The sequence below is a fragment of the Suricata suricatta genome, chromosome 2, assembly GCF_006229205.1.
Source record: "Suricata suricatta isolate VVHF042 chromosome 2, meerkat_22Aug2017_6uvM2_HiC, whole genome shotgun sequence".
Classification (NCBI taxonomy): Eukaryota; Metazoa; Chordata; class Mammalia; order Carnivora; family Herpestidae; genus Suricata; species Suricata suricatta.
Window position 1 is genome coordinate 100,966,091 of NC_043701.1, and position 18,993 is coordinate 100,985,083.

Here is an 18,993-nt window from a genome sequence, read left to right on the forward strand (position 1 = left end):
TCTGTTATGTATCGAAGGCATTTTCCTCACCTGGCAAGTTACCCACTACACACAAGGCAGGTGCAGTAATTATTCTATTTTGGGGGAGAAGGAAGCAGCCATCCAGAGTCCCTCAAGGTCCTGAGCTAGATTTAGTCATGACTCAAACCCAGATCTGATCCCCAACCCTGGGTTGTAACCACTAATCCCTACGGATTGGTATATCAGAATTACTCACAGAATTCTAGAAGGGAGGGGAACACAGTGACACCAGTCACTGATGGGTATAAAACTATAACAATCCAGAAAGTGAAAGGCAGCTGCATTCTGAAACCCACGGTTGAATGCAGAGCTCAGATTATGTGAATTAACAACTTCAATGAGTAACATGCCCGGGTCGTTGGCCCCGAGTCACTGACGGGGCCACGTCTCTTCCCCCTTCACCTTTTGTGATCCACTCCTGAGGCAAAGGGGTTTTTCTTGGATAGAAGAAACAGGAGGACAATTTTTAGTTGCCTCAAGGGGTTTGGTAGTAGTGTTCCTCAGCTCTCACTCACTGGCAATTGATAGAAAATTGCTTCTTTTAATTAGATTCTTAGCCGAACTTTTGGAGCCAGTTGTGCGACAAATCTGTTGTTGAAATTCGGATCATGTATGAAAACTTGATCTGAGGAGTCTCTTATGAGTGAGATCTCAGGGAGGCTGCGGTGAGGTTATTTTGTGGGTCACCCACCCCCACCTGAACCTCTGGGTTTTGTTCTGAGCAGAAAGACTAGTGGTTTCTGCTATAATCACCTGCGGGAGAAGCAAAATGCATGTTAATGACTTGTCTTTCCTCTTGCAGAGCCACGGAGAAGCACTCCTGGGGGGGCAGAGGACATCCCTACACGGAGTCACCAGCAGCAGAAATAACCGGTGTGACTGGGGTGATGGAGGGTGTCATATTAGGCTGTTCCAAAGAGCCAGAAAAATCTAGAAGGGGTAGGAATCTGTGTGTAAGCACCTCCTTACATAGGTCAGGAGATAGACTTTAAGAGTCAAGGCCAGACAGAGAGAACAGCACCCTGGGCTTCTGGCCCCAGGCCTGCCTGCTCCCACCCTACCCCTCCTATCTGTGCCAGCAACGTCTTCGCACAAGGCACATCTAACTGCTGATCCAGAGTTCTTCTGTGATCTGGCCCAGGATCTCTTTCTGGATCACCTCCTGCCATCACCCACATCCCAGAAACACTGAACATCAAAGACAATGGGGTCCTTACAAGGCCAAGAGCTTCACATACAGTTCTTCCTAGCCATGCTTCCTCATGTCTTTGATGAATTAGAACTCATCCTTCTAAACTTCTCCTTGATGCTTTTCCTGAAAGCAATGCCAGATCCCTACTCTGTGGGCTTTGGTTTTTCTTCATTGATGCATCTCTCTGCTGGACCAACATGACTTCTCTGACAGCAAGAACCATGTATTATTCAGTCTTTTATTCCCACTGGTGGAACAGTGTTTGGTTCATAGAACATACTCAATAAGCATTTACTGAAGGAGAGAACGAATGGATGGATGGGTGTGTGGGTAGATGGGTGGATGAATGGATGTGTGGACAGGTGGATGGATGGATAGGTGGGTGGGTGGATGGATGTATGGGTGGGTAGGTGGATGGGTGAGTGGGTAGATAGATAAATGGTTGTGTGGACAGGTGCATGAATGGATAGATGGATGGGTGCATAGATGGGTAGACAGATAGATGAATAGATATGTGGGTGGATAAGTGAGTGGGTGGATAAATGGATGGATGTGTGGAGGGTGGTGGGTGAGTGGACAGATGGATGAATGTGTGGGTGGGTACATGAATGATGGATAGATGAAATGTATGAATTATAACTCCACAGTTTGCTCCATGAATCTTCTTTACAGAAAGAGACAGAAGTAGAGAAAGAAAGAAAAAGCTAAAAGTAAAATATTCAGGTCCAGTTGACAATTCAAGAAATTATACACCAAACAGAGTTGAATACTGCCTATGGGGGCTGGGAGGTGGGGAAATGGGAAGATGCTGGTCAAAGAGTGCAAACTTTTAGTTATAAGATGAATAAGTTCTGGAGATCTAATGTAGAGCCAGCTGACTATAATCAGTAATAGTGCACTGTATACTTGAAATTTGCTAAGAGACCTTAGTGTTATCACCAAAGAAAAGGTAACTAACTCAGGGAGGTGATAGACGGGCTCGTTAATGCCATCGTGATGTTGACTGCACTATGTACACGTGTCTCAAACTGTCACACTGTACACTTTAAACACATACCATTTTATTTGTCAACACAAAATATTCTTTTTTCTAAAAAAACTTTTATTTATTTTTTTCTTTTATAGTTTATTGTCAAGTTGGCTTCCATGTAACACCCAGTGCTTCTCCCGAGAAGTGCCCTCCTCCATGTCCATCACCCCCTTCCCCTCCCCCCTCCCCCTAAAAAATGTATTTTTGAGAGAGAGAGAGAGAGAGAGAGAGAGAGAGAGAGAGAGAGAGAGAGAGAAAGGGCACATGCGTCCTAGGAGGGGAGGGACAGAGAGAGGGTAAGAGAGACAATCCCAAGCAGGCTCCATGCTTGGTGCAGAGCCCGACACGAGCTGGTTCCCACAAACCTGGGATCATGACCTGAGCCGAAATCAAGGGTCAGACGTTCATCAGACTGAGCCACCCAGTTGTCCCCTAAGTAAAATAAATCTTCAATAAAAAAAATGCAAGAAAGAATATCGTGGGTCAAGACTAGAGCTAAGCAATTCCATCCCTTTCCCTGCAGAAGGGGTTTGTTCATTCAGCTAGTGAGCTTTCCAAACCCACAGCCACCTACCACGTCTCATCAACCTCACCATTTTTCAAATATTTCTCCCAAATAGGAGCAGAGGAGAGAGAAAAGATTCAAATCACAGAACCAAGGATATGTCTAACCTGAGAAGACACCAAATTAAAGAATTCTAGGGGCACCTGGGTAGCTAGTCAGTTGAGCGTCCAACTCTTGATTTCGGCTCAAGTCATGATTTCAAGGGATCAAGCCTTGTGTTGGCTCAGCACTGAGCATGGACCCTGCTTAGGATTCTCTCTTCCTCCCTCTCTCTCTCTCCCTCTCCCTCTCCCTCTTCCTCTGTCTCTCTCAAAATTAATAAGTAACCATCTTTTTTAAAAGAACCTTAAAATCACATATTTCCTAATTTAAAATCGCCCGTTTATCAGACATGGCCACAGACTTTCGACAATCATGGAAAGTCAAATGCAGTTTTGGGCTCCAAACTTTCAGTCTCCTTCTACCTTGTATTCATAGGAATAATGGGATCGTTTTTCCATTTGGCATTTTCATCAAATCATTTTTCGAACAGCATCTCAGCTCATGAAGGTCACGAGGGAAAACACTTGGAATTTCACACGTGCTCTTGGTGGCACCTACCCGGGGTGGGCGCTCCACGCTCCTGCAGGAATGTCAGGGTTGAAATGGTCACATTCAACACCACTTCAGAAACCGTGGAAAAAGTGTGATTGAGGGGCAGCCAGTCTAAATCTTCCAACGTTGTTAAAGAGCTGGAACGAAAATAAAACCAAAGCAACATGAGCGGGCTCAGCAAAACAGGCTGCACACACTCACACTTGCCTGCCAGCCAGACCCCAGCCCTTTGCAGGACGTGGCCAACCAGGGACCCACAGGCAGGCATTCACTGTGGCTTCAAATGCCACCCTACGCCCTACACTCCCTCGGCTGGGGACTAATGGTCACCTGGCAAAGCCAGCCAGACCTGTCATCTCAGCAAAGAAATGGGCGGGCAGGCTGGATGCATCAAGTTCAGATCATCGGTTTAAAATTTGGAGGTGGCCTCTTGGAAGGCCTCATACCCCAAACCCTTTGCTGACCATGTCACAGGCACATTAAGGGGTTGCCGACCCATTTCACAGAACGAGACGCTTCAGGGGATCTGCATTTAAATTGTGCTCACTTTATTCTTTAAATATCAATATTTTATAAGTAATTATAGGGATGCCTGGGTGGCTCAGTCAATAAGCATCCAACTTCGGCTAAGGTCATGTCTCACAGTTCGTGGGTTCGAGCCCTGCGTTGGGCTCTGTGCTGACAGCTCAGAGCCTGGAACCTGCTTCAGATTCTGTGTCTCCCTCTCTCCTGCTCCTCCCCTGCTCATGCTCTCTCTCACTCTCAAAAATAAATAAACATTTAAAAATTTTTAATAAGTAATTATATTAAGTATAATTACAAATAATTAAGCTTGGGGGCATCTAGGTAGCTCAGTCATTTAAGCGTCCAACTTCTGCTCAGGTCATGATCTCATGGTTAGTGAGTTCGAGCCCCGCATGGGGCTCCATGCTGACAGCTCAGAGTCTGAAGTCTGTTTCAGATTCTGTGTCTCCCTCTCTCTCTGCCCCTCCCCCACTTGGGCTCTGTCTCATTCTTTCAAAAATAAAATTTTTTAAAAAGTTAAAAAATTTTTTAAAACTTAAGCTTGTAAATTAGAAAATCCACTCAACTGAAGTCAGAATATGTCTAAATTGGGGGGCACCTGGGTGGCTCAGTCGGTTAAGCAGCCGACTTCAGCTCAAGTCATGCTCTCACAGTTTGTGGGTTCGAGCCCCATGTCTGGCTCTGTGCTGACAGCTCGGAGCTTGGAGCCTGTGTCGGATTCTGTGTCTCCTCTCTCTGACCTTCCCCTGCTCACACTCTGTCTGTCTCCCAAAAATAAATAAAACATTTAAAAAAAAATTTTTAAAGAATAGGTCTAAATTTTAGCAACAAGAGACCCACAGTACATAAGCTGTAGCTGCAGGTTATTTTCTTGTAGCTCCTCTTTAAGGAGCTCTCTCTAGCCTTGTATGATGAAGAATATGCCAGGGTGGCAAGATTCACCGTTACCAGCCAATACCACGTACAAATACATATTTCTAATAATGCAGATTTTCTTCATTTTTTAAGAATGGTAGTTGCTTTCTGTGAGTTTCTTTAATCATTGAAGCAAAATGAACATACTTCATGCAGATTTTCCTGATATTATGTCACCGAAGCAAACCAGGGAAGTGAAATTAACGCCGGCTCTGACGATTCGACAACTTTCAGCAATAACCTCTAAGTTCGAATTCTGTCTCTCTCCAAAGGGCCCACTCACTGCCCACGCTCATATATTCAGGGCTGAGAGCAGGAAGCGTGTGGAAACACATGCACTCTATTCACATATAAAAGTTACAAATCAAACCAACAAACTATCAAATACACGCTCCATTGTCCTACATTGACAAACGGGCCTAGGTGGCTCAGTTGGTTAGGTATCCGACTCTCGATCCCAGTTCAGGTCATGATCTCATGGTTCGTAGGATCGAGCCCCCATCAGATTCTGTGCTGACACTGCAGAAGCTGCTTGAGATTCTCTCTCTTCCCTCTCTCTCTGCCTCTCCCCAGCTCATGCTCTCTCTCAAAATAAACATCAAAAAAAAAAAAGCAAAAAGAAGAAATTCGTTAAAACTATTGCATTCATGTCACATCTCTGATAGTAAAAAAAACTTTTAAAAAACATAAAAGTCCAATTACAAATTATAAAAAAAACCAAATCATGGTATGGAATATCTTACCAAAATGGAATATTAAAATAGCATCCATTAAAAATACTCATTTGAGGAGCAACTGGGTGGCTCAGTCAGGTGAGCATCTGACTTCAGCTCAGGTCATGATCTCCCAGTTCAAACCCCGTGTCAGGCTCTGTGCTGACAGTTCAGAGCCTGGAGCCTGCTTCAGATTCTGTCTCCCTCTCTCTCTGCCCCTCCTACGTTCATGCTCTCTCTCTCTCTCTCTCAAAAATAAATAAACATTAAAATAATTTTTTAAATGATCATTTAAAAGAGGTGCCTGGCTAGCTCAGTCAGTAGAGCGTGACTCTTGACCTTGGGGTTGTGGGTTCAAGACCCATGTTGGGTGTGGGATTATTTACAAGATAAAATCTTTAAATAATAATAACAGTAATAATAATTAAAATGATAATTTGAAGACTACAGGAATATAGGAAGTGTTAAGGATGTAATGTTAAACTGCTTCGATCAGGGGCAGTGGGTTCTGGACAACTTGACTGCACGCGTATAAAATATTTGCACAAGTACACAGGAGCTTGCACGGGGACCCGAGGTCCCAGCCACTTTAGGGTGCCATGATTCTGGATTTTTTTTTCTTGCATCAAATACGAGATGTACCCAGAGATATAGATTCCCCTATGAACAAAAGTGAAGAGAAAAAGCCCAGCAGGCCTATCGTTGGTTAGAGTTTTCTCTTGCACTTACTCCAGCGCTGCCCGGAGCAGGCGGACGCCCCCACGGATCCGGTCTTCGATGCCAGTGTCCTGCGCGTACAGTCTCGGCAGCAGAAGTAGAAAATCCCAGATGTGGGGCTGCTGATGGAGCTTTTCCAATTTTGAGATCACCTCCTCGGTCCTATTGAGGTCCATCTGATGGGAAAAAATACCAAGAATCTCCCTCTTGCGTGTTGTTAATATTCACATTAGCAGTGCTAGTTTGGCTGCTGGGAATGTTAGCCAAAGAGACTCAGGCCTGGGATGGAACAGATAAGATTTGAAAGCCTGTCCGTCAGGTTGAGATTTTAAATAATGTAAAAATGGGGGCGCCTGGGTGGTTCAATCAGTTCAGCTTCCGACTTCGGCTCAGGTCACGATCTCACAGTTTTTTAGTTCGAGCCCCGTGTCGGGCTCTGTGCTGACAGCTCAGAACCTGGAGCCTGCTTCGGATTCTGTGTCTCCCTCTCTCTCCGCTCCTCCCCTGCTCATGCTGTCTCTCTCTCCTTCAAAAATAAACATTAGGAAATAAAAATAAAAAAGAAGATAGAAAAAGAAGTATTCGAAAAATAAAATAAAAACCAGTGCTTTGAACTTAACCAGTATATCTCTGGGGACAAAGTTTCAGATTTTTGTTAAAATACTTACCGCTAACAAACCAGAGCCATGAGAAGAATCTACAATAAAAGAGATTTCAGATATTAGTTTAATAGGCAGTCAGAGACCATTTGCTGAGCACCTATTTTAGGTCTCGAATCGAGTCACCTATCACAAACCCTGGCCCCAAACATGAGGACACTCAGACTGAAGGATAAGTCTGAAGGAAATAGTCACTTTGGGTTTCCAAAGCAAAGGAATATTAAATAGATGCCCGGAAAATGATTTAACTGGTTAAGTAAATCCCAGTAATTTGCCAAACAGGTATTTATTATGCTATTCGTCTCTGATGCCGCAGGCATTTTGAGTCTCGGGATAGAACAGAGGGGAAGAGGAAAAAGGAAAAACTTGAAGGGAAGAAAAGTGAAGTTCATGGCTTTTCAGGTTATACGGGGACTCACACTGGGACATGATAGAAAATACACAGATTCTCCTCTGCCCTCGGCTCTGGCACCAGATTTCTGGGGTCATGGGGTGATGTGGGCAGCCTTGTTCTATTTGGTCTTGGTTCCTGACAGGTGAGCTTCGTGAGACTGAAAATTTCTAGAATGATAAAAGTGTCTCTTGTGTGCCGATGAGATGCCCAGGGTCTGGGGACCTCAGAGAGGGTTGGATGGGGGCTGCCCTCCCCCAAGGAGGGTGAGTCTGGGGCTAGGATTGTCCTAGATGTCCAGGGAGGGGAGAGGGCTACAGACTGGGCTAATCCCCGACAGCCAGTGAGCTCACCAGTTACACCATCCCTAATGTAACCACCATAAAACCCTCCAAAGACAGGATTGGGAGTGCTTCTGGCTAATGAACACTCAACTCAACAGGGATGGAAGAACCTTCCGGACCTGGCCCCAAGTGCCTCTTCCTCTGGCTGTTCCTCTGTGCCATTTACAGTATCTTTTAAACTTAAAAAAATTTTTTTTAATGTTATTTATTTTTGAGAGACAGAGAGAGCATGAGCAGGGGAGGGTCAGAGATAGGGGGAGACACAGGATCTGAAGACAGGCTCCAGGCTCTGAGCTAGCTGTCAGCACAGAGTGCAATGCAGGGCTCAAACCTACGGACGGTGAGATCGTGACCTGAGCCAAAGTCAGACGCTCAACTGACTGAGCCACCCAGCTGCCCCAAGAGTATCTTTTACAATAAATCCGTGAGTATCTCTCGGAGGTCTGTGGGCAGTTCCAGCAAATTAATCAAACCCAAGGAGGGGTCATGGGAACCTTCGATTTGTAGGGAATTCCTACAAAAGTGTGGGTACCTGGGATCCACTACCTGCAACAGGGAATCAGAAGCAGGGCTGGGGGGGACTGAGCCCCCACCCTGTGGGCGGTACACTCAAAGATAGTTGCATCAGAACTGAATTAGGCTGTAAAGACACCCAGCTGGTGTCTGGAGAATCGGGGAAACGTTTAGAATGGAAACCCGCAAGTCTGAGTGACAAGCGTCCCGTGTGACAGGAGGGTCAGGCCACGAAAAACTGCTCAGATTGCAGCAGACTGAACATAAGGTGGAGATAAAGGCTCATCTGGGGAAAAAAAATTAGTTCTGTTTCACAGAATATTGAAAGCCAGATTTTATAGGGCCGCCTGGATGGCTCAGTAGGTTGAGCGTCCAACTCTTGATTTCAACCCAGGACATGATCCCAGGGTCGTAAGATAGAGCCCCAAATGGGGCTCTGTCCTGAGCATGGAGCCTGTTTGGGATTCTCTCTCACTCTCTCTTGCCTCTCCTCTCCTCTCCTGCCCCCTCTCCATGATTCTCATTCTCTCTAAAAAATAAATAAATAAATAAATAAATAAATAAATAAATAATGTTTAAAAAAAGCAAAGAAAAGAAACATTTAAGGCAGGAACCTAGAGTTGCTAGATTTCACAAATAAAAATTCACCATGTAGGGTTAAATTTGAATGTCAGATAAACAATGAATATTTTTTCACTGTAAGTACATCATTTTGGAGACCCACTAAAAACTTGTGTGCTGTGCACCCGAGATTCAAACTGAGCTCACATAAAATGTCCTAACACTTGACAAAGACGGGGGAGGGGGCAGGAGGAGTGGGCAGGGCGGCCGTGGTACCAGCTCACAAGGCACATTCACAGCCATGGCAGGCTAAACTGATGGCGGGCGGTGGCCTTCTCACAAGATGGACGCCTCCCCTCAGCTGAGCCAGGCTCTCTGAGCTCTGTTTCCATTGCTCTTTCTCTCTCCTGGATTAACATGTAAGAGCAGAGCCACATCGGACATGGGTGTGCTTTGTCATGAGCAAAGGTAACTGGCCCTATAACCCAGAAGGTTTGTCTTCAGAGCAGGCTAACCATTTGATTAGCCCCTGGGAGGCTCAGTTGGTAAAGTGCCTGCCTTCAGCTCAGCTCAGGTCATGATCTCACAGTTTGAGCCCCGCGTCAGGCTCTGTGCTGACAGCTCGGAGCCTGGAGCCTGCTTCCGATTCTGTGTCTCCCTCTCTCTCTGCCCCTCCTCTGGTCATACTCGGTCTCTCTCAAAAAAATAAATATATATTTTTTTAATTTTTATAAAGAAACCGAATCATCAAAGACCTTGGGGTGCCTGAGTGGCTCAGACGGTTAAACGTCCACTCTTGATTTTGACTGAGGTCATGATCTCACGGTTCATGAGTTCGAGTCCCGCACTGGGTTCTACTGCCAGTGTGGAGCCGGCTTTGGATCCTCTGACACACTCTCTCTCTCTCTCTCTCTCTGCCCCTCCCTGCTTGCTCTCTCTCAAATTAAATAAATAAACTTAAAAAGAAAAAGATCTTAAATTGTCACTAATGTTGAAAGCCCAATCCAACTCAACCAGGAGGGGGAAGGAATCAGGAGTGTGAGTGAGTGAGTGTGTGTGTGTGTGTGTGTGTGTGTGTGTGTGTGTGTGGAGGGGACCAAGGATGGGTTGTGTTCCCTCTCACGCCCCGTCCCAAGCGGCCCACCCTCATGACCAGCCCACAGCCGTGCCTCACACACAGAGGGTGCACCTCCTACTGAGCCCCACAACATGGGGCAAAAATGGAGAACTAGCCCTTAAATAAGCTTTTTAAGGACACTCTAGGTTCTGTGGGGCCCACTCAGCCCGGGTCCGGGTCGGGGAAGGACAGACAGAGATGGACTTGCCTGGATGCTTGGATCTTCCTGCCCAGAGTTCCCGTAAGACTTTTGCCTTGCCCACCACGTCATAAATTTCCTCGGCAAGGCCCTGCATCTCCTCCAGAAAGGCCAGGTCGTTGACCTTCTTGGGACAGCCAGCTGCAGCCCCGAACCTGGACGAACTTGAAATAAGGGGAATGAGCACCATGAACATCATTCTGTGCAGGAGGCCGTTGCCTCGCAGTTTCACAGGTTCTTGGCACCAAGTGCCGACGCAACGTCCACTGACCTGGCACGTGTTAATGCTCCCACCCACCTGCCCTGGGACCCTCTGTCCTTGACCTTCATCTGGAAAGCAAAATGTCATTTTTACAAAAATGTCTGCCAATCAAAAATTACAAAGTTGTCCTCAATCTCCATTATCCGTGACGCTTAACCACCGTATCTGGCTATTGGTGGCCCCACATTTCCCTCTCACAGGACTCCCCGTGAGAGGGGCTGGGGACCGTGTCTCCGTGACTGGCCCAGGCCCAGGCCCCATGTGCATGGAGGACACAGGAGGGAGGTGAGCAGGTGTGCCTCCCAGTGGTGGTTGAGCCGGCCAGGCGAGAAGCTGGGGAAGGAGTGGAAAGGCTGGGTGTCCCAGAAGGCGCTCAGGCAGGCCAGGGGGAGGCCAAGTCCCCCCTTCCCGTTCTCTCAGGCTGACATTTGGAAGACGAAATGGCCCAGCAATGGAAAGACTGGGGTCCAGGGGTATATCCGCCGGAGACCACGGGTGCAAAGGCCCAGCGATGGGAAGGGGCTGAGGGGTCAGACAGGGAGAGAGACACAGACAGAGAAGGGGAGAGGGGGAGGCAAGAGAACGAGACAGAGAAGTGTGTGGTGTGAACACATGAGGCCACATGATGGTCCCGGGCGGGACCCTGCGTGGGCACCAGACCAGGGGGAGCTGGGACAGGGTTCACCAGAGACAACGGGGTCTCATTTCAATTCTAGAAGAGACCTCTGGTCATGGGGGTCAGGCAAAGTCCACAAAGACAGGGTGGAAGGGATGGTCAGGCTTTGAAAGAGGGGGATGGTGGCATCCGGGGGGCTCAGTCGGGTAAGCGCTGACTGGCTCAGGTCATGATCTCACAGTTCGTGGGTTCAAGCCCCACACTGGCTCTGTGCTGACAGCTCAGAGCCTGGAGCCTGCTTCAGATTCTGTGTCTCCCTCTCTCTCTGCCCCTCCCCTGCTCATGCTCAGTCTCGCTATCTCTCAAAAATAATAAATATTTAATAAAGGAAAAAAGAGAACGAGGGAGGTAGACAGACACACATACATCCCTCTGGGCCTTTAAAGAACTCAAGGTGACATCCGCTTTATTTTTTGCATTTCCGAGGCCTTGACACCTGGCTGCTGACCGCTGGCCCTGGAGGGACAGCCCCTCCCAGGGTGACCCCATTCCCTAGGGATACCGAGGGTTGGTCCTGTTGTGATTTCCACGTCTGCACATCTTACATGCCTGACAGAACAAATCTCCGGCCCCACGGAGAGGGGCTTTGGGGAGAGGGAAGCTGTGGGACGTCCAGGGTAGGGGTGGGCAGGGGGTCTCCGCCCCAGGAGAGCAGGACGGCTGTACAGCGCGGGACGTGGAGGTGTCACTGAGGCCCTCGTTCACGATACCCTGTGGACACCAGGACAGAAGCCAGAGACCCCTTTCCAAGGGGGGCTGCGGTGGGCTGGATATTCAGGCTGCTGTCCCATTTTCCATTGGGATGTTCGCTATTTAGGCTTTAAACATAGTGTCTATTCGTCACATTTGTGAGAAACATTTTCTTGAGTCGGTTGGTTTGTTTAAGTAGGTTTTACGCCCAGCATGGAGCCCAATGTGGGGTCTGAACTCACACCTTTGAGATCAAGGCCTGAGCTGACATCAGGAGTCTGACACTCATTCAACCCAGGTGCCCCTCTTCAGGTTTTTATTTGCCTTTGATTTGATTTCATTTCATTTCATTTTTAATTTTTATTATTTTATTGTTTATATATTTTTAATTACTTCTATATTTTATATATTGTTTTTGAGGGAAAGGGAAAGCAGGGGAGGGGCAGAAAGAGAAGGGGACAGAGGATCTGAAGCAGGCTCTGTGCTGTCAGCAGAGACCCTGATGTGGGGCTTGAACTCACAAACCATGAGATCACGACCTGAGCCAAAGTTGGATGCTCAAACGACTGAGCCGACTGAGACGCCCAAGTGCCCCATGCCTTTAATTTTATTTTAATGTTTTCTTTTGGTTTTTTTTTTTTTTGAGAGAGACAGAGAGAGACAGCGGGAACAGGGGAGGGTCAGAGACAGAGGGAGACACAGAATCCGAAGACAGGCTCCAGCTCTGAGCTGTCAGCACAGAGCCTAATGCGGGGCTCAAACTCACGAACCGTGAGCTCATGACCTGAGCCGAAGTTGGATGCTTAACCAACTGAGTCACCCAGGTGCCCCGCCTTTAATTTATTTTAGCTTTGAATAATCTTCCTGCTAGCAGACAACAGACATAAAATACATAAACTCCTAGGACCAATTCCCAGAGAACGAACAAATGAGTGACCACATGTGTCTCTGAAGAAGTTTCCTGTGGACTTTAATAACAGGGCCCTGGGAGGTGCTCCCTGGGAGGGGGTCAGAGTGGAAGGAGCAAAGGGACCAGCAGGTAAGCTGTTCACGCAGAATCTGCATCTGGGTCCCAGGCCTCCCAGCTGTCCAGACGCCCATGTCCATGCACTAACCTCTCACATGGGAAAATATACACTGAGCAATTCTAATTGGAAAAGGAGGTCAAAATTGCTATCTTCTTCTTAACTATAGATATATATCACCTATGGAGGGAAGATTTTTTTTTTTTTTACTTCTCGCCACATCTGAAATTCGCCCTGTCCATTCAATCTATAGCTAGTCTCAAATTCAGTGGGATTTTTTAAATTTATTTTAATGCTTATTTAGTTTTGAGAGAGAAAGAGACAGAGAAAGACTTCGAGCCGGGGAAGTGCAGAGAGCAAGAACAAGAATCTGAAACAGGCTCCAGGCTCCCAAGCTGTCAACACAGAGCCCAATGCAGGGCTTGAACCCACGAGCCATGAGATCACAACCTAAGCCAAAGTCAAACACCCAGCCCACCAAGCCACTCAGGCACCTCCAGGGGGAATTTATTTTTAAGCAGTAAGGCACAATAGACTTAAAATAAAATAGGAAATCATTTCACAAGCTGCTGGGGGTGTGTTGGAGGGATCAGGGGTCCTGTCACATGTAGCACATCCAGGAGAACACAAAACTGAAACTGGGGGCATTATTCCTGATTGGAGAGTTGCAGAGCCTACGAGATTTTGTTCAATCCCAATTCCTATACTTTACAAGTTAGGGAACACTGTGACCACAAAGTAACAGTTGTCAGCAGGTAAACCGGTCACGAAATAACATCAAAGCTTGTCTGATCCCTCCCTTGGACACCGTCACTTGACCCGTCACCAGGTCAGAACAGACCCAACAACCCTGACACATGAGTAAAAACCAATTCAAGCCCCTTCAGGGTACAGTCCAGCTAGACAGGGAGGAACGAGGCCCAGAGAGTCTAAGTGGATTTGCTGAAAGTCCAGGCAGTGACACAGCCAGGCCCACACAGCCACACGCTGGATGTCACCTGTCACCTTCCCTCACACTCCGTGGAAACCTCACCTCTTCAAGGGCGGCCTTCACTTTGAGTGAGGTCAACCACAAGAAAGCACTTATTACTTGTCGTGGCCTCGTCCGAAAGGATTCAAAGGACGTTTGGTTCCACCCACGTTGTGGTGTGGTGTGCCAAGACGTCATCCTTCTTCATCGCTGAGTCGTGTTCCACTATACGGAACTAGTGTATGACGCTCAGCAAGGTAGGCCAGTCACAGAAAAACATCCTGTGATCTCATTCTGCTATGGAATTTGAGAAACACAGCAGATGAACACAAGGGAAGGGAAGGGAAAATCGAATCAAAACAGAGAGGGAGGCAAACCGTAAGAGACTGTTAGATACAGAGAACAAAGTGGGAGGTTGATGGGGGTGGGGGGAGGGGCTAGAAGGGTGACGGGCATTAATGAGGGCACCTGTTGGGACAGCCCCGAGTGTTAGAGGTAAGTGATGCACCGTTAAATTCTCCTCCTGAAATCAATACTACACTGTGCGTTAACCATCTTGAGTTTAAATTTAGAAATTAAATAAATAAATAAAAGGACCCTTGGACTCTCTCCTGGGAACGTGCAGCGTTATCCCACTATGGAAATTGCTGTAATGATGAACAGCTTACATGTTCTTTTCCCAGTTACTATTTCCAAAGTACCTTGACTGTCTGTAAGAGCAGATCGTGAACTGCAACTGGCATAAGAAATGTTTATGGCAGGAAATATACATAGAGAGTCCCGGGATTAAACACTGACGTGTGAGCGTGTGCACACGCCTGTATGCAGGTATGAGAGAGGGCGTGCGAGCGGCCCCAGCCAGGTCCCAGAACCTGGGGTGTGGGTGGAGAGACAGGGCTGCCTTCCCGAGTCCAAGACTGTCTTTGGGCCGTTACCAAGGAATGCTTGACCTTAGGAGGCGTAGATAGAAGTCGGGGTGCAGGGGGACATGACACTCAAGAAAACGCCAGTTGGTCGGTGACTGAACTCCTTTCTCAGCTCTCACACCGCTAACGAAGCCGCCCTCTCAGGGCCTCCAAGGTGCTCACCGGGTTCCAGAAAGGGCTTCTGAGTGTCAGAAATAGGAAAAGCGCTCAGGCTCACTGCTTAGTTTCCGAGGAGGAAACAGAGACCCACTAAAGGGCCCTGGAGTCACTGTTTCTCCAGCAGTGAGTCCCTCGGAAAATTCTCTTTCAAACAGGATCCCGGGGCCCCTGTGTGGTTAAGCACCTGACTTTGGCTCAAATCACGGTGTCACGGCTTGTGAATTCAAGCCCCATATTGAGTGAGTCCCACCTGGGGTGAGCTCTCTCTCCCTCTCTCTGTCCTCCCCTGCTCGTGGACACACTCTCTCTAAATAATAATAATAAATAAACAAACAAATAAACTACTGGGATGTCTGGGCGGCCCCATTAGTGAAGCATCCAACTCTTGGTTTCACATCAAGTCATAATCCCAGGGTCATGAGGTTGGGCCCAATGTTGGGGTCTGTGCTGACAGTGTGGAGCCTGCTTGGGACTGACACTCTCTCTCTCTCTCTCTCTCTCTCTCCCCTCTCCCCCTCCCTTGCTTGCACAGACTCGAGCTCAAAGGCGCATGCTAGCACACACACACACACACGCACACACTCCCTCTCTAAATAAATAAATAAATAAATAAATACACATTAAAAAACAACTACCAATAAAATAACTATTAAGAAAAGAACTTCTGTTGAAATCTAAATTGAAATTCTCTTCAGCAATAAGAATGAACCACTGGCACATAGAACAAGACAACGGACAGATCTTGAGAGCATCACACTCAGTGGGAAACAACCAACCCACCTCCTAAGGTTATGTTCTACCTAAGTTGCCTTATGTGACCTCACATAAATTTATCTAAATTTTGTATAATTATATATCATGTAATTTATGTATAATTACAGCTCAAAATGAGAAGAGTATGGAAGCATAGGACACACTAGTAGCTGTTGGGGACAAGATGGGGACAGAGGGGTGAGCTTGGCCTATGTAGGGAGATCACAAAGGATTTTCTGTGCATTGATTGAATTGATACAAGATACTGATTGAACACAATCAAGATATATACCGATTGTGATGGTGGTTCCATGAACCTATACAAGAGATCAAATTGTATATCACATACACACACACACACGAGTCCATGTAAAACTGATGGAAACAGACTAAGACCTGGAGTCCACTTAATGATATTGTACCAATGTCAATTTCTTTGTTTGATATTATACTAGAATTATAATTCACTATTTGAGGAAACTGAACTCAATGTACTATTTTACAACTTTTTTAAGTCATAATCACTTCAAGATGAAAGTTAAAAAATAAAGTCAATAAGTAAATGACAAACTCAGGTAAGAATACATACAACAGCTATCACAAAAGATTTAGCTCCTTAATATGTAAAGAGCCTGTGGAAATCAAGAAAAATAACGAACCAAGAGAAATATGGACAAAGAACATGAATAAATATCTTACAGGGAAAAGAAGTATAAATTGCACATGGAGATATAAAAATAGATCTGCCATCCCTAATAAGAAAAATGCAAATAAAACTGCACTGATAGATCATTTCTTGTCAGGAAATTGATGAGATGAGGCACCTGACTGCCCCACTAGGTAAAGCATGTGACTCCTTATCTCAGGGTTGTGAGTTCAAACCCCACACTCAAGTAAAGCCTACTTTAAAAATGAAATGAAATGAAATAAAACATAAAATAAATAAGGAAACTGATAAGAAATCAGATTGGCAGAAATGTCAAAGTTCAACAAGGCCTCACCAGGGAAAAACATATCCTCACATCTTGTAAGACAGATGTGGAATATTACAATCCCCATAAAGGAGCATTTGGAAAACACCATCAAAATTAAAAATGTATTATCTCTTGACTTTGAAATCTGCTTCTGGAAATCACTCCTACACATACACATACCCTAGTATGAAACAACAGAAGTCGTTCACAAAATACAGCAAAAAGGTAGAGTTAATAAATCAATAATGTAGAAAAGTGTAATTTAAAAATACTCAATTTACATAAATAAAGGCAATAAAGAGGAAAAAGAGAGAACAGAAGAGACAACAAAAGCAGAGAGTTAGTCCCAGAGTGCTTGGGTGGCTCAGTCGGTTGAGCATCAGACTCTGGGGTTGGATCCTGGGGTCGTGAGATCAAGCCTCGAATAGGATTCTGTACTGGGTGTGAAAGCATGCATAGGATTCTCTCCCTCTCTCTCTCCATCTCTCTCTCTCTCACTCTCTCCCTCTCTCAAATAAAGAAAGCAAATGCCAATACATAAATTCAATATATTAAATATAAATAGTGGCTTTGTTAAAAGGCAATGATTGCCAGACTGGAAAATAAAGCAAGAACCAACTAAATGCCTTTTAAACTTTAAATGTAAAGATACAGATAGCCAAAGAGTAAAAAGATGGGAAAAGATCATGAGACACTAATCTAATGAAACATACTGCATCTACATAAAGATCAAAGTAGACTTCAAAACATTGACTATGACCCGGGATAGAGACTACATATCATATATAGTATAGTGTGTATTATGTATATTATTTGTTGCATATATAATAAAATACACTATATGCATAATAGACGTCATTGTATAGCACCATTAGGTCATGATAAATGGATCCCTGAAGAAAATAAAACAGTCTGAATGTGTATCTGCACTAACACCAGAGCTTCAAAGTAAACAGCAAAAACCAAGATAACTGAAAAGAAAAGTAGAAAAATCCACAATTATGATTGGAGATTTCAGTTCCTTTCTTGACAATTTATCGAACAAGTAGACAGGACATCAGTAAAGATGTTGAAGATTTGAACAAATCCCCCCCCCCCCCCGGCAGAAAGCAAATAAATCGTTTCCTTGGGTTCATGTTAAATATTCACCTCGAATTTGGGAGCTCCTAGATACATAAAACAATTAATCACAAACAAAAGCAATCTTATTGATAAGAATGTGCTAATTGCAGGGGACTTTAATACCCTACTTACAACAATGGATAGGTCAGCCAGACAAAAAAATCACTAAAGAAACAATAGACCTGAATGGCACACTGGAGCAGATGGAATTGATAGATAGCTTTAGAACTCTGCATCCTGACTCTAGGGAATTCACTTTCTTCCCGAGTGCACATGGCACATTCTCCAAGACTGATCACATACTGGATCATAAAACAGCCCTCCATAAATATAAAAGAATAGAGATCATACCACACACACTTTCAGATCACAATGCTATGAAACTCGAAATCAACCACAGGAAGAAGTCTGGAAAACCTCCAAAAATGTGGAGGTTAAAAACTACCCTACTAAAGGATGATTGGGTGAATCAGGCAATTAGAGAGGAAATTTAAAAATATATGGAGACGAATGAAAATGAGAATACAGCAATTCAAACTCTCTGGGACACAGCAAAGGCAGTCTTAAGAGGAAAGTTCATTGCAATACAGGCCTACCTCAACAAATTAGAGAAAGCACAAACTCAAAACCTAACAGAGCACCTAAGGAAACTAGAAAGGGAGCAGCAAGAACACCCCAAACCCAGCAAAAGAAAAGAAATAATAAAGATCAGAGCAGAATTAAACAAGATATAATCCACAAAAACAATTGAACAGATCAATGAAACCAAGTTGGTTTTTTGAAAAAATAAACAAAATTGATAAACCTCTAGCTAGGCTCCTCAAAAAGAAAAGAGAAAACATGCAAATAGACAAAATCATGAAGGGAAATAGATCTATTACAACAGATCCCTCAGAAATATAAGCAATCATCAGAGATTACTATGAAAAATTATATGCCAACAAACTGGACAATCTAGAAGAAATGGACAAATTTCTAAACACACATGCACTACCAAGATTTAAACGGGAAGAGATAGAAAATCTGAACAGACCCATAACCAGTGGGTTAACTAATCAAATTAGTTATCAAAAATCTCCCAACGAATAAAAGCCCAGGGCCAGATGGATTCCCAGGGGAATTCTATCAGACGTTTAAAGCAGAGTTAATGCCAATCCTTCTCAAGCTATTCCAAAAAATAGAAATGGAAGGAAGACTACTGGACTCATTCTATGAGGCACATATCACTCTTATTCCTAAGCCAGGCAGAGACCTAATGAAAAAAGAGAATTACAGGCTAATATCCTTAATGAATACAGATGCAAAAATACTCAACAAGACACTAGCAAATCGAATTCAACAGCATATAAAAAGTATTATACATTATGATCAAGTGGGATT

At 45.1% G+C, this 18,993-nt stretch overlaps 1 protein-coding gene across 1 annotated transcript in view; it reads right to left on the reverse strand.

Annotated features, from left to right (window-relative positions):
* Positions 1 to 18,993, reverse strand: part of ABCA13 (ATP binding cassette subfamily A member 13) — a 317,064-nt gene that overhangs the window by 271,437 nt on the left and 26,634 nt on the right. Inside the window, exons 4-7 of the mRNA XM_029919211.1 lie at positions 10,066 to 10,220; positions 6,941 to 6,969; positions 6,285 to 6,448; positions 3,409 to 3,539 (exon numbers count right to left, since the gene is read on the reverse strand). Coding sequence (XP_029775071.1) covers positions 3,409 to 3,539; positions 6,285 to 6,448; positions 6,941 to 6,969; positions 10,066 to 10,220 — 479 coding nt within the window. The remainder of the gene's footprint in view (positions 1 to 3,408; positions 3,540 to 6,284; positions 6,449 to 6,940; positions 6,970 to 10,065; positions 10,221 to 18,993) is intronic.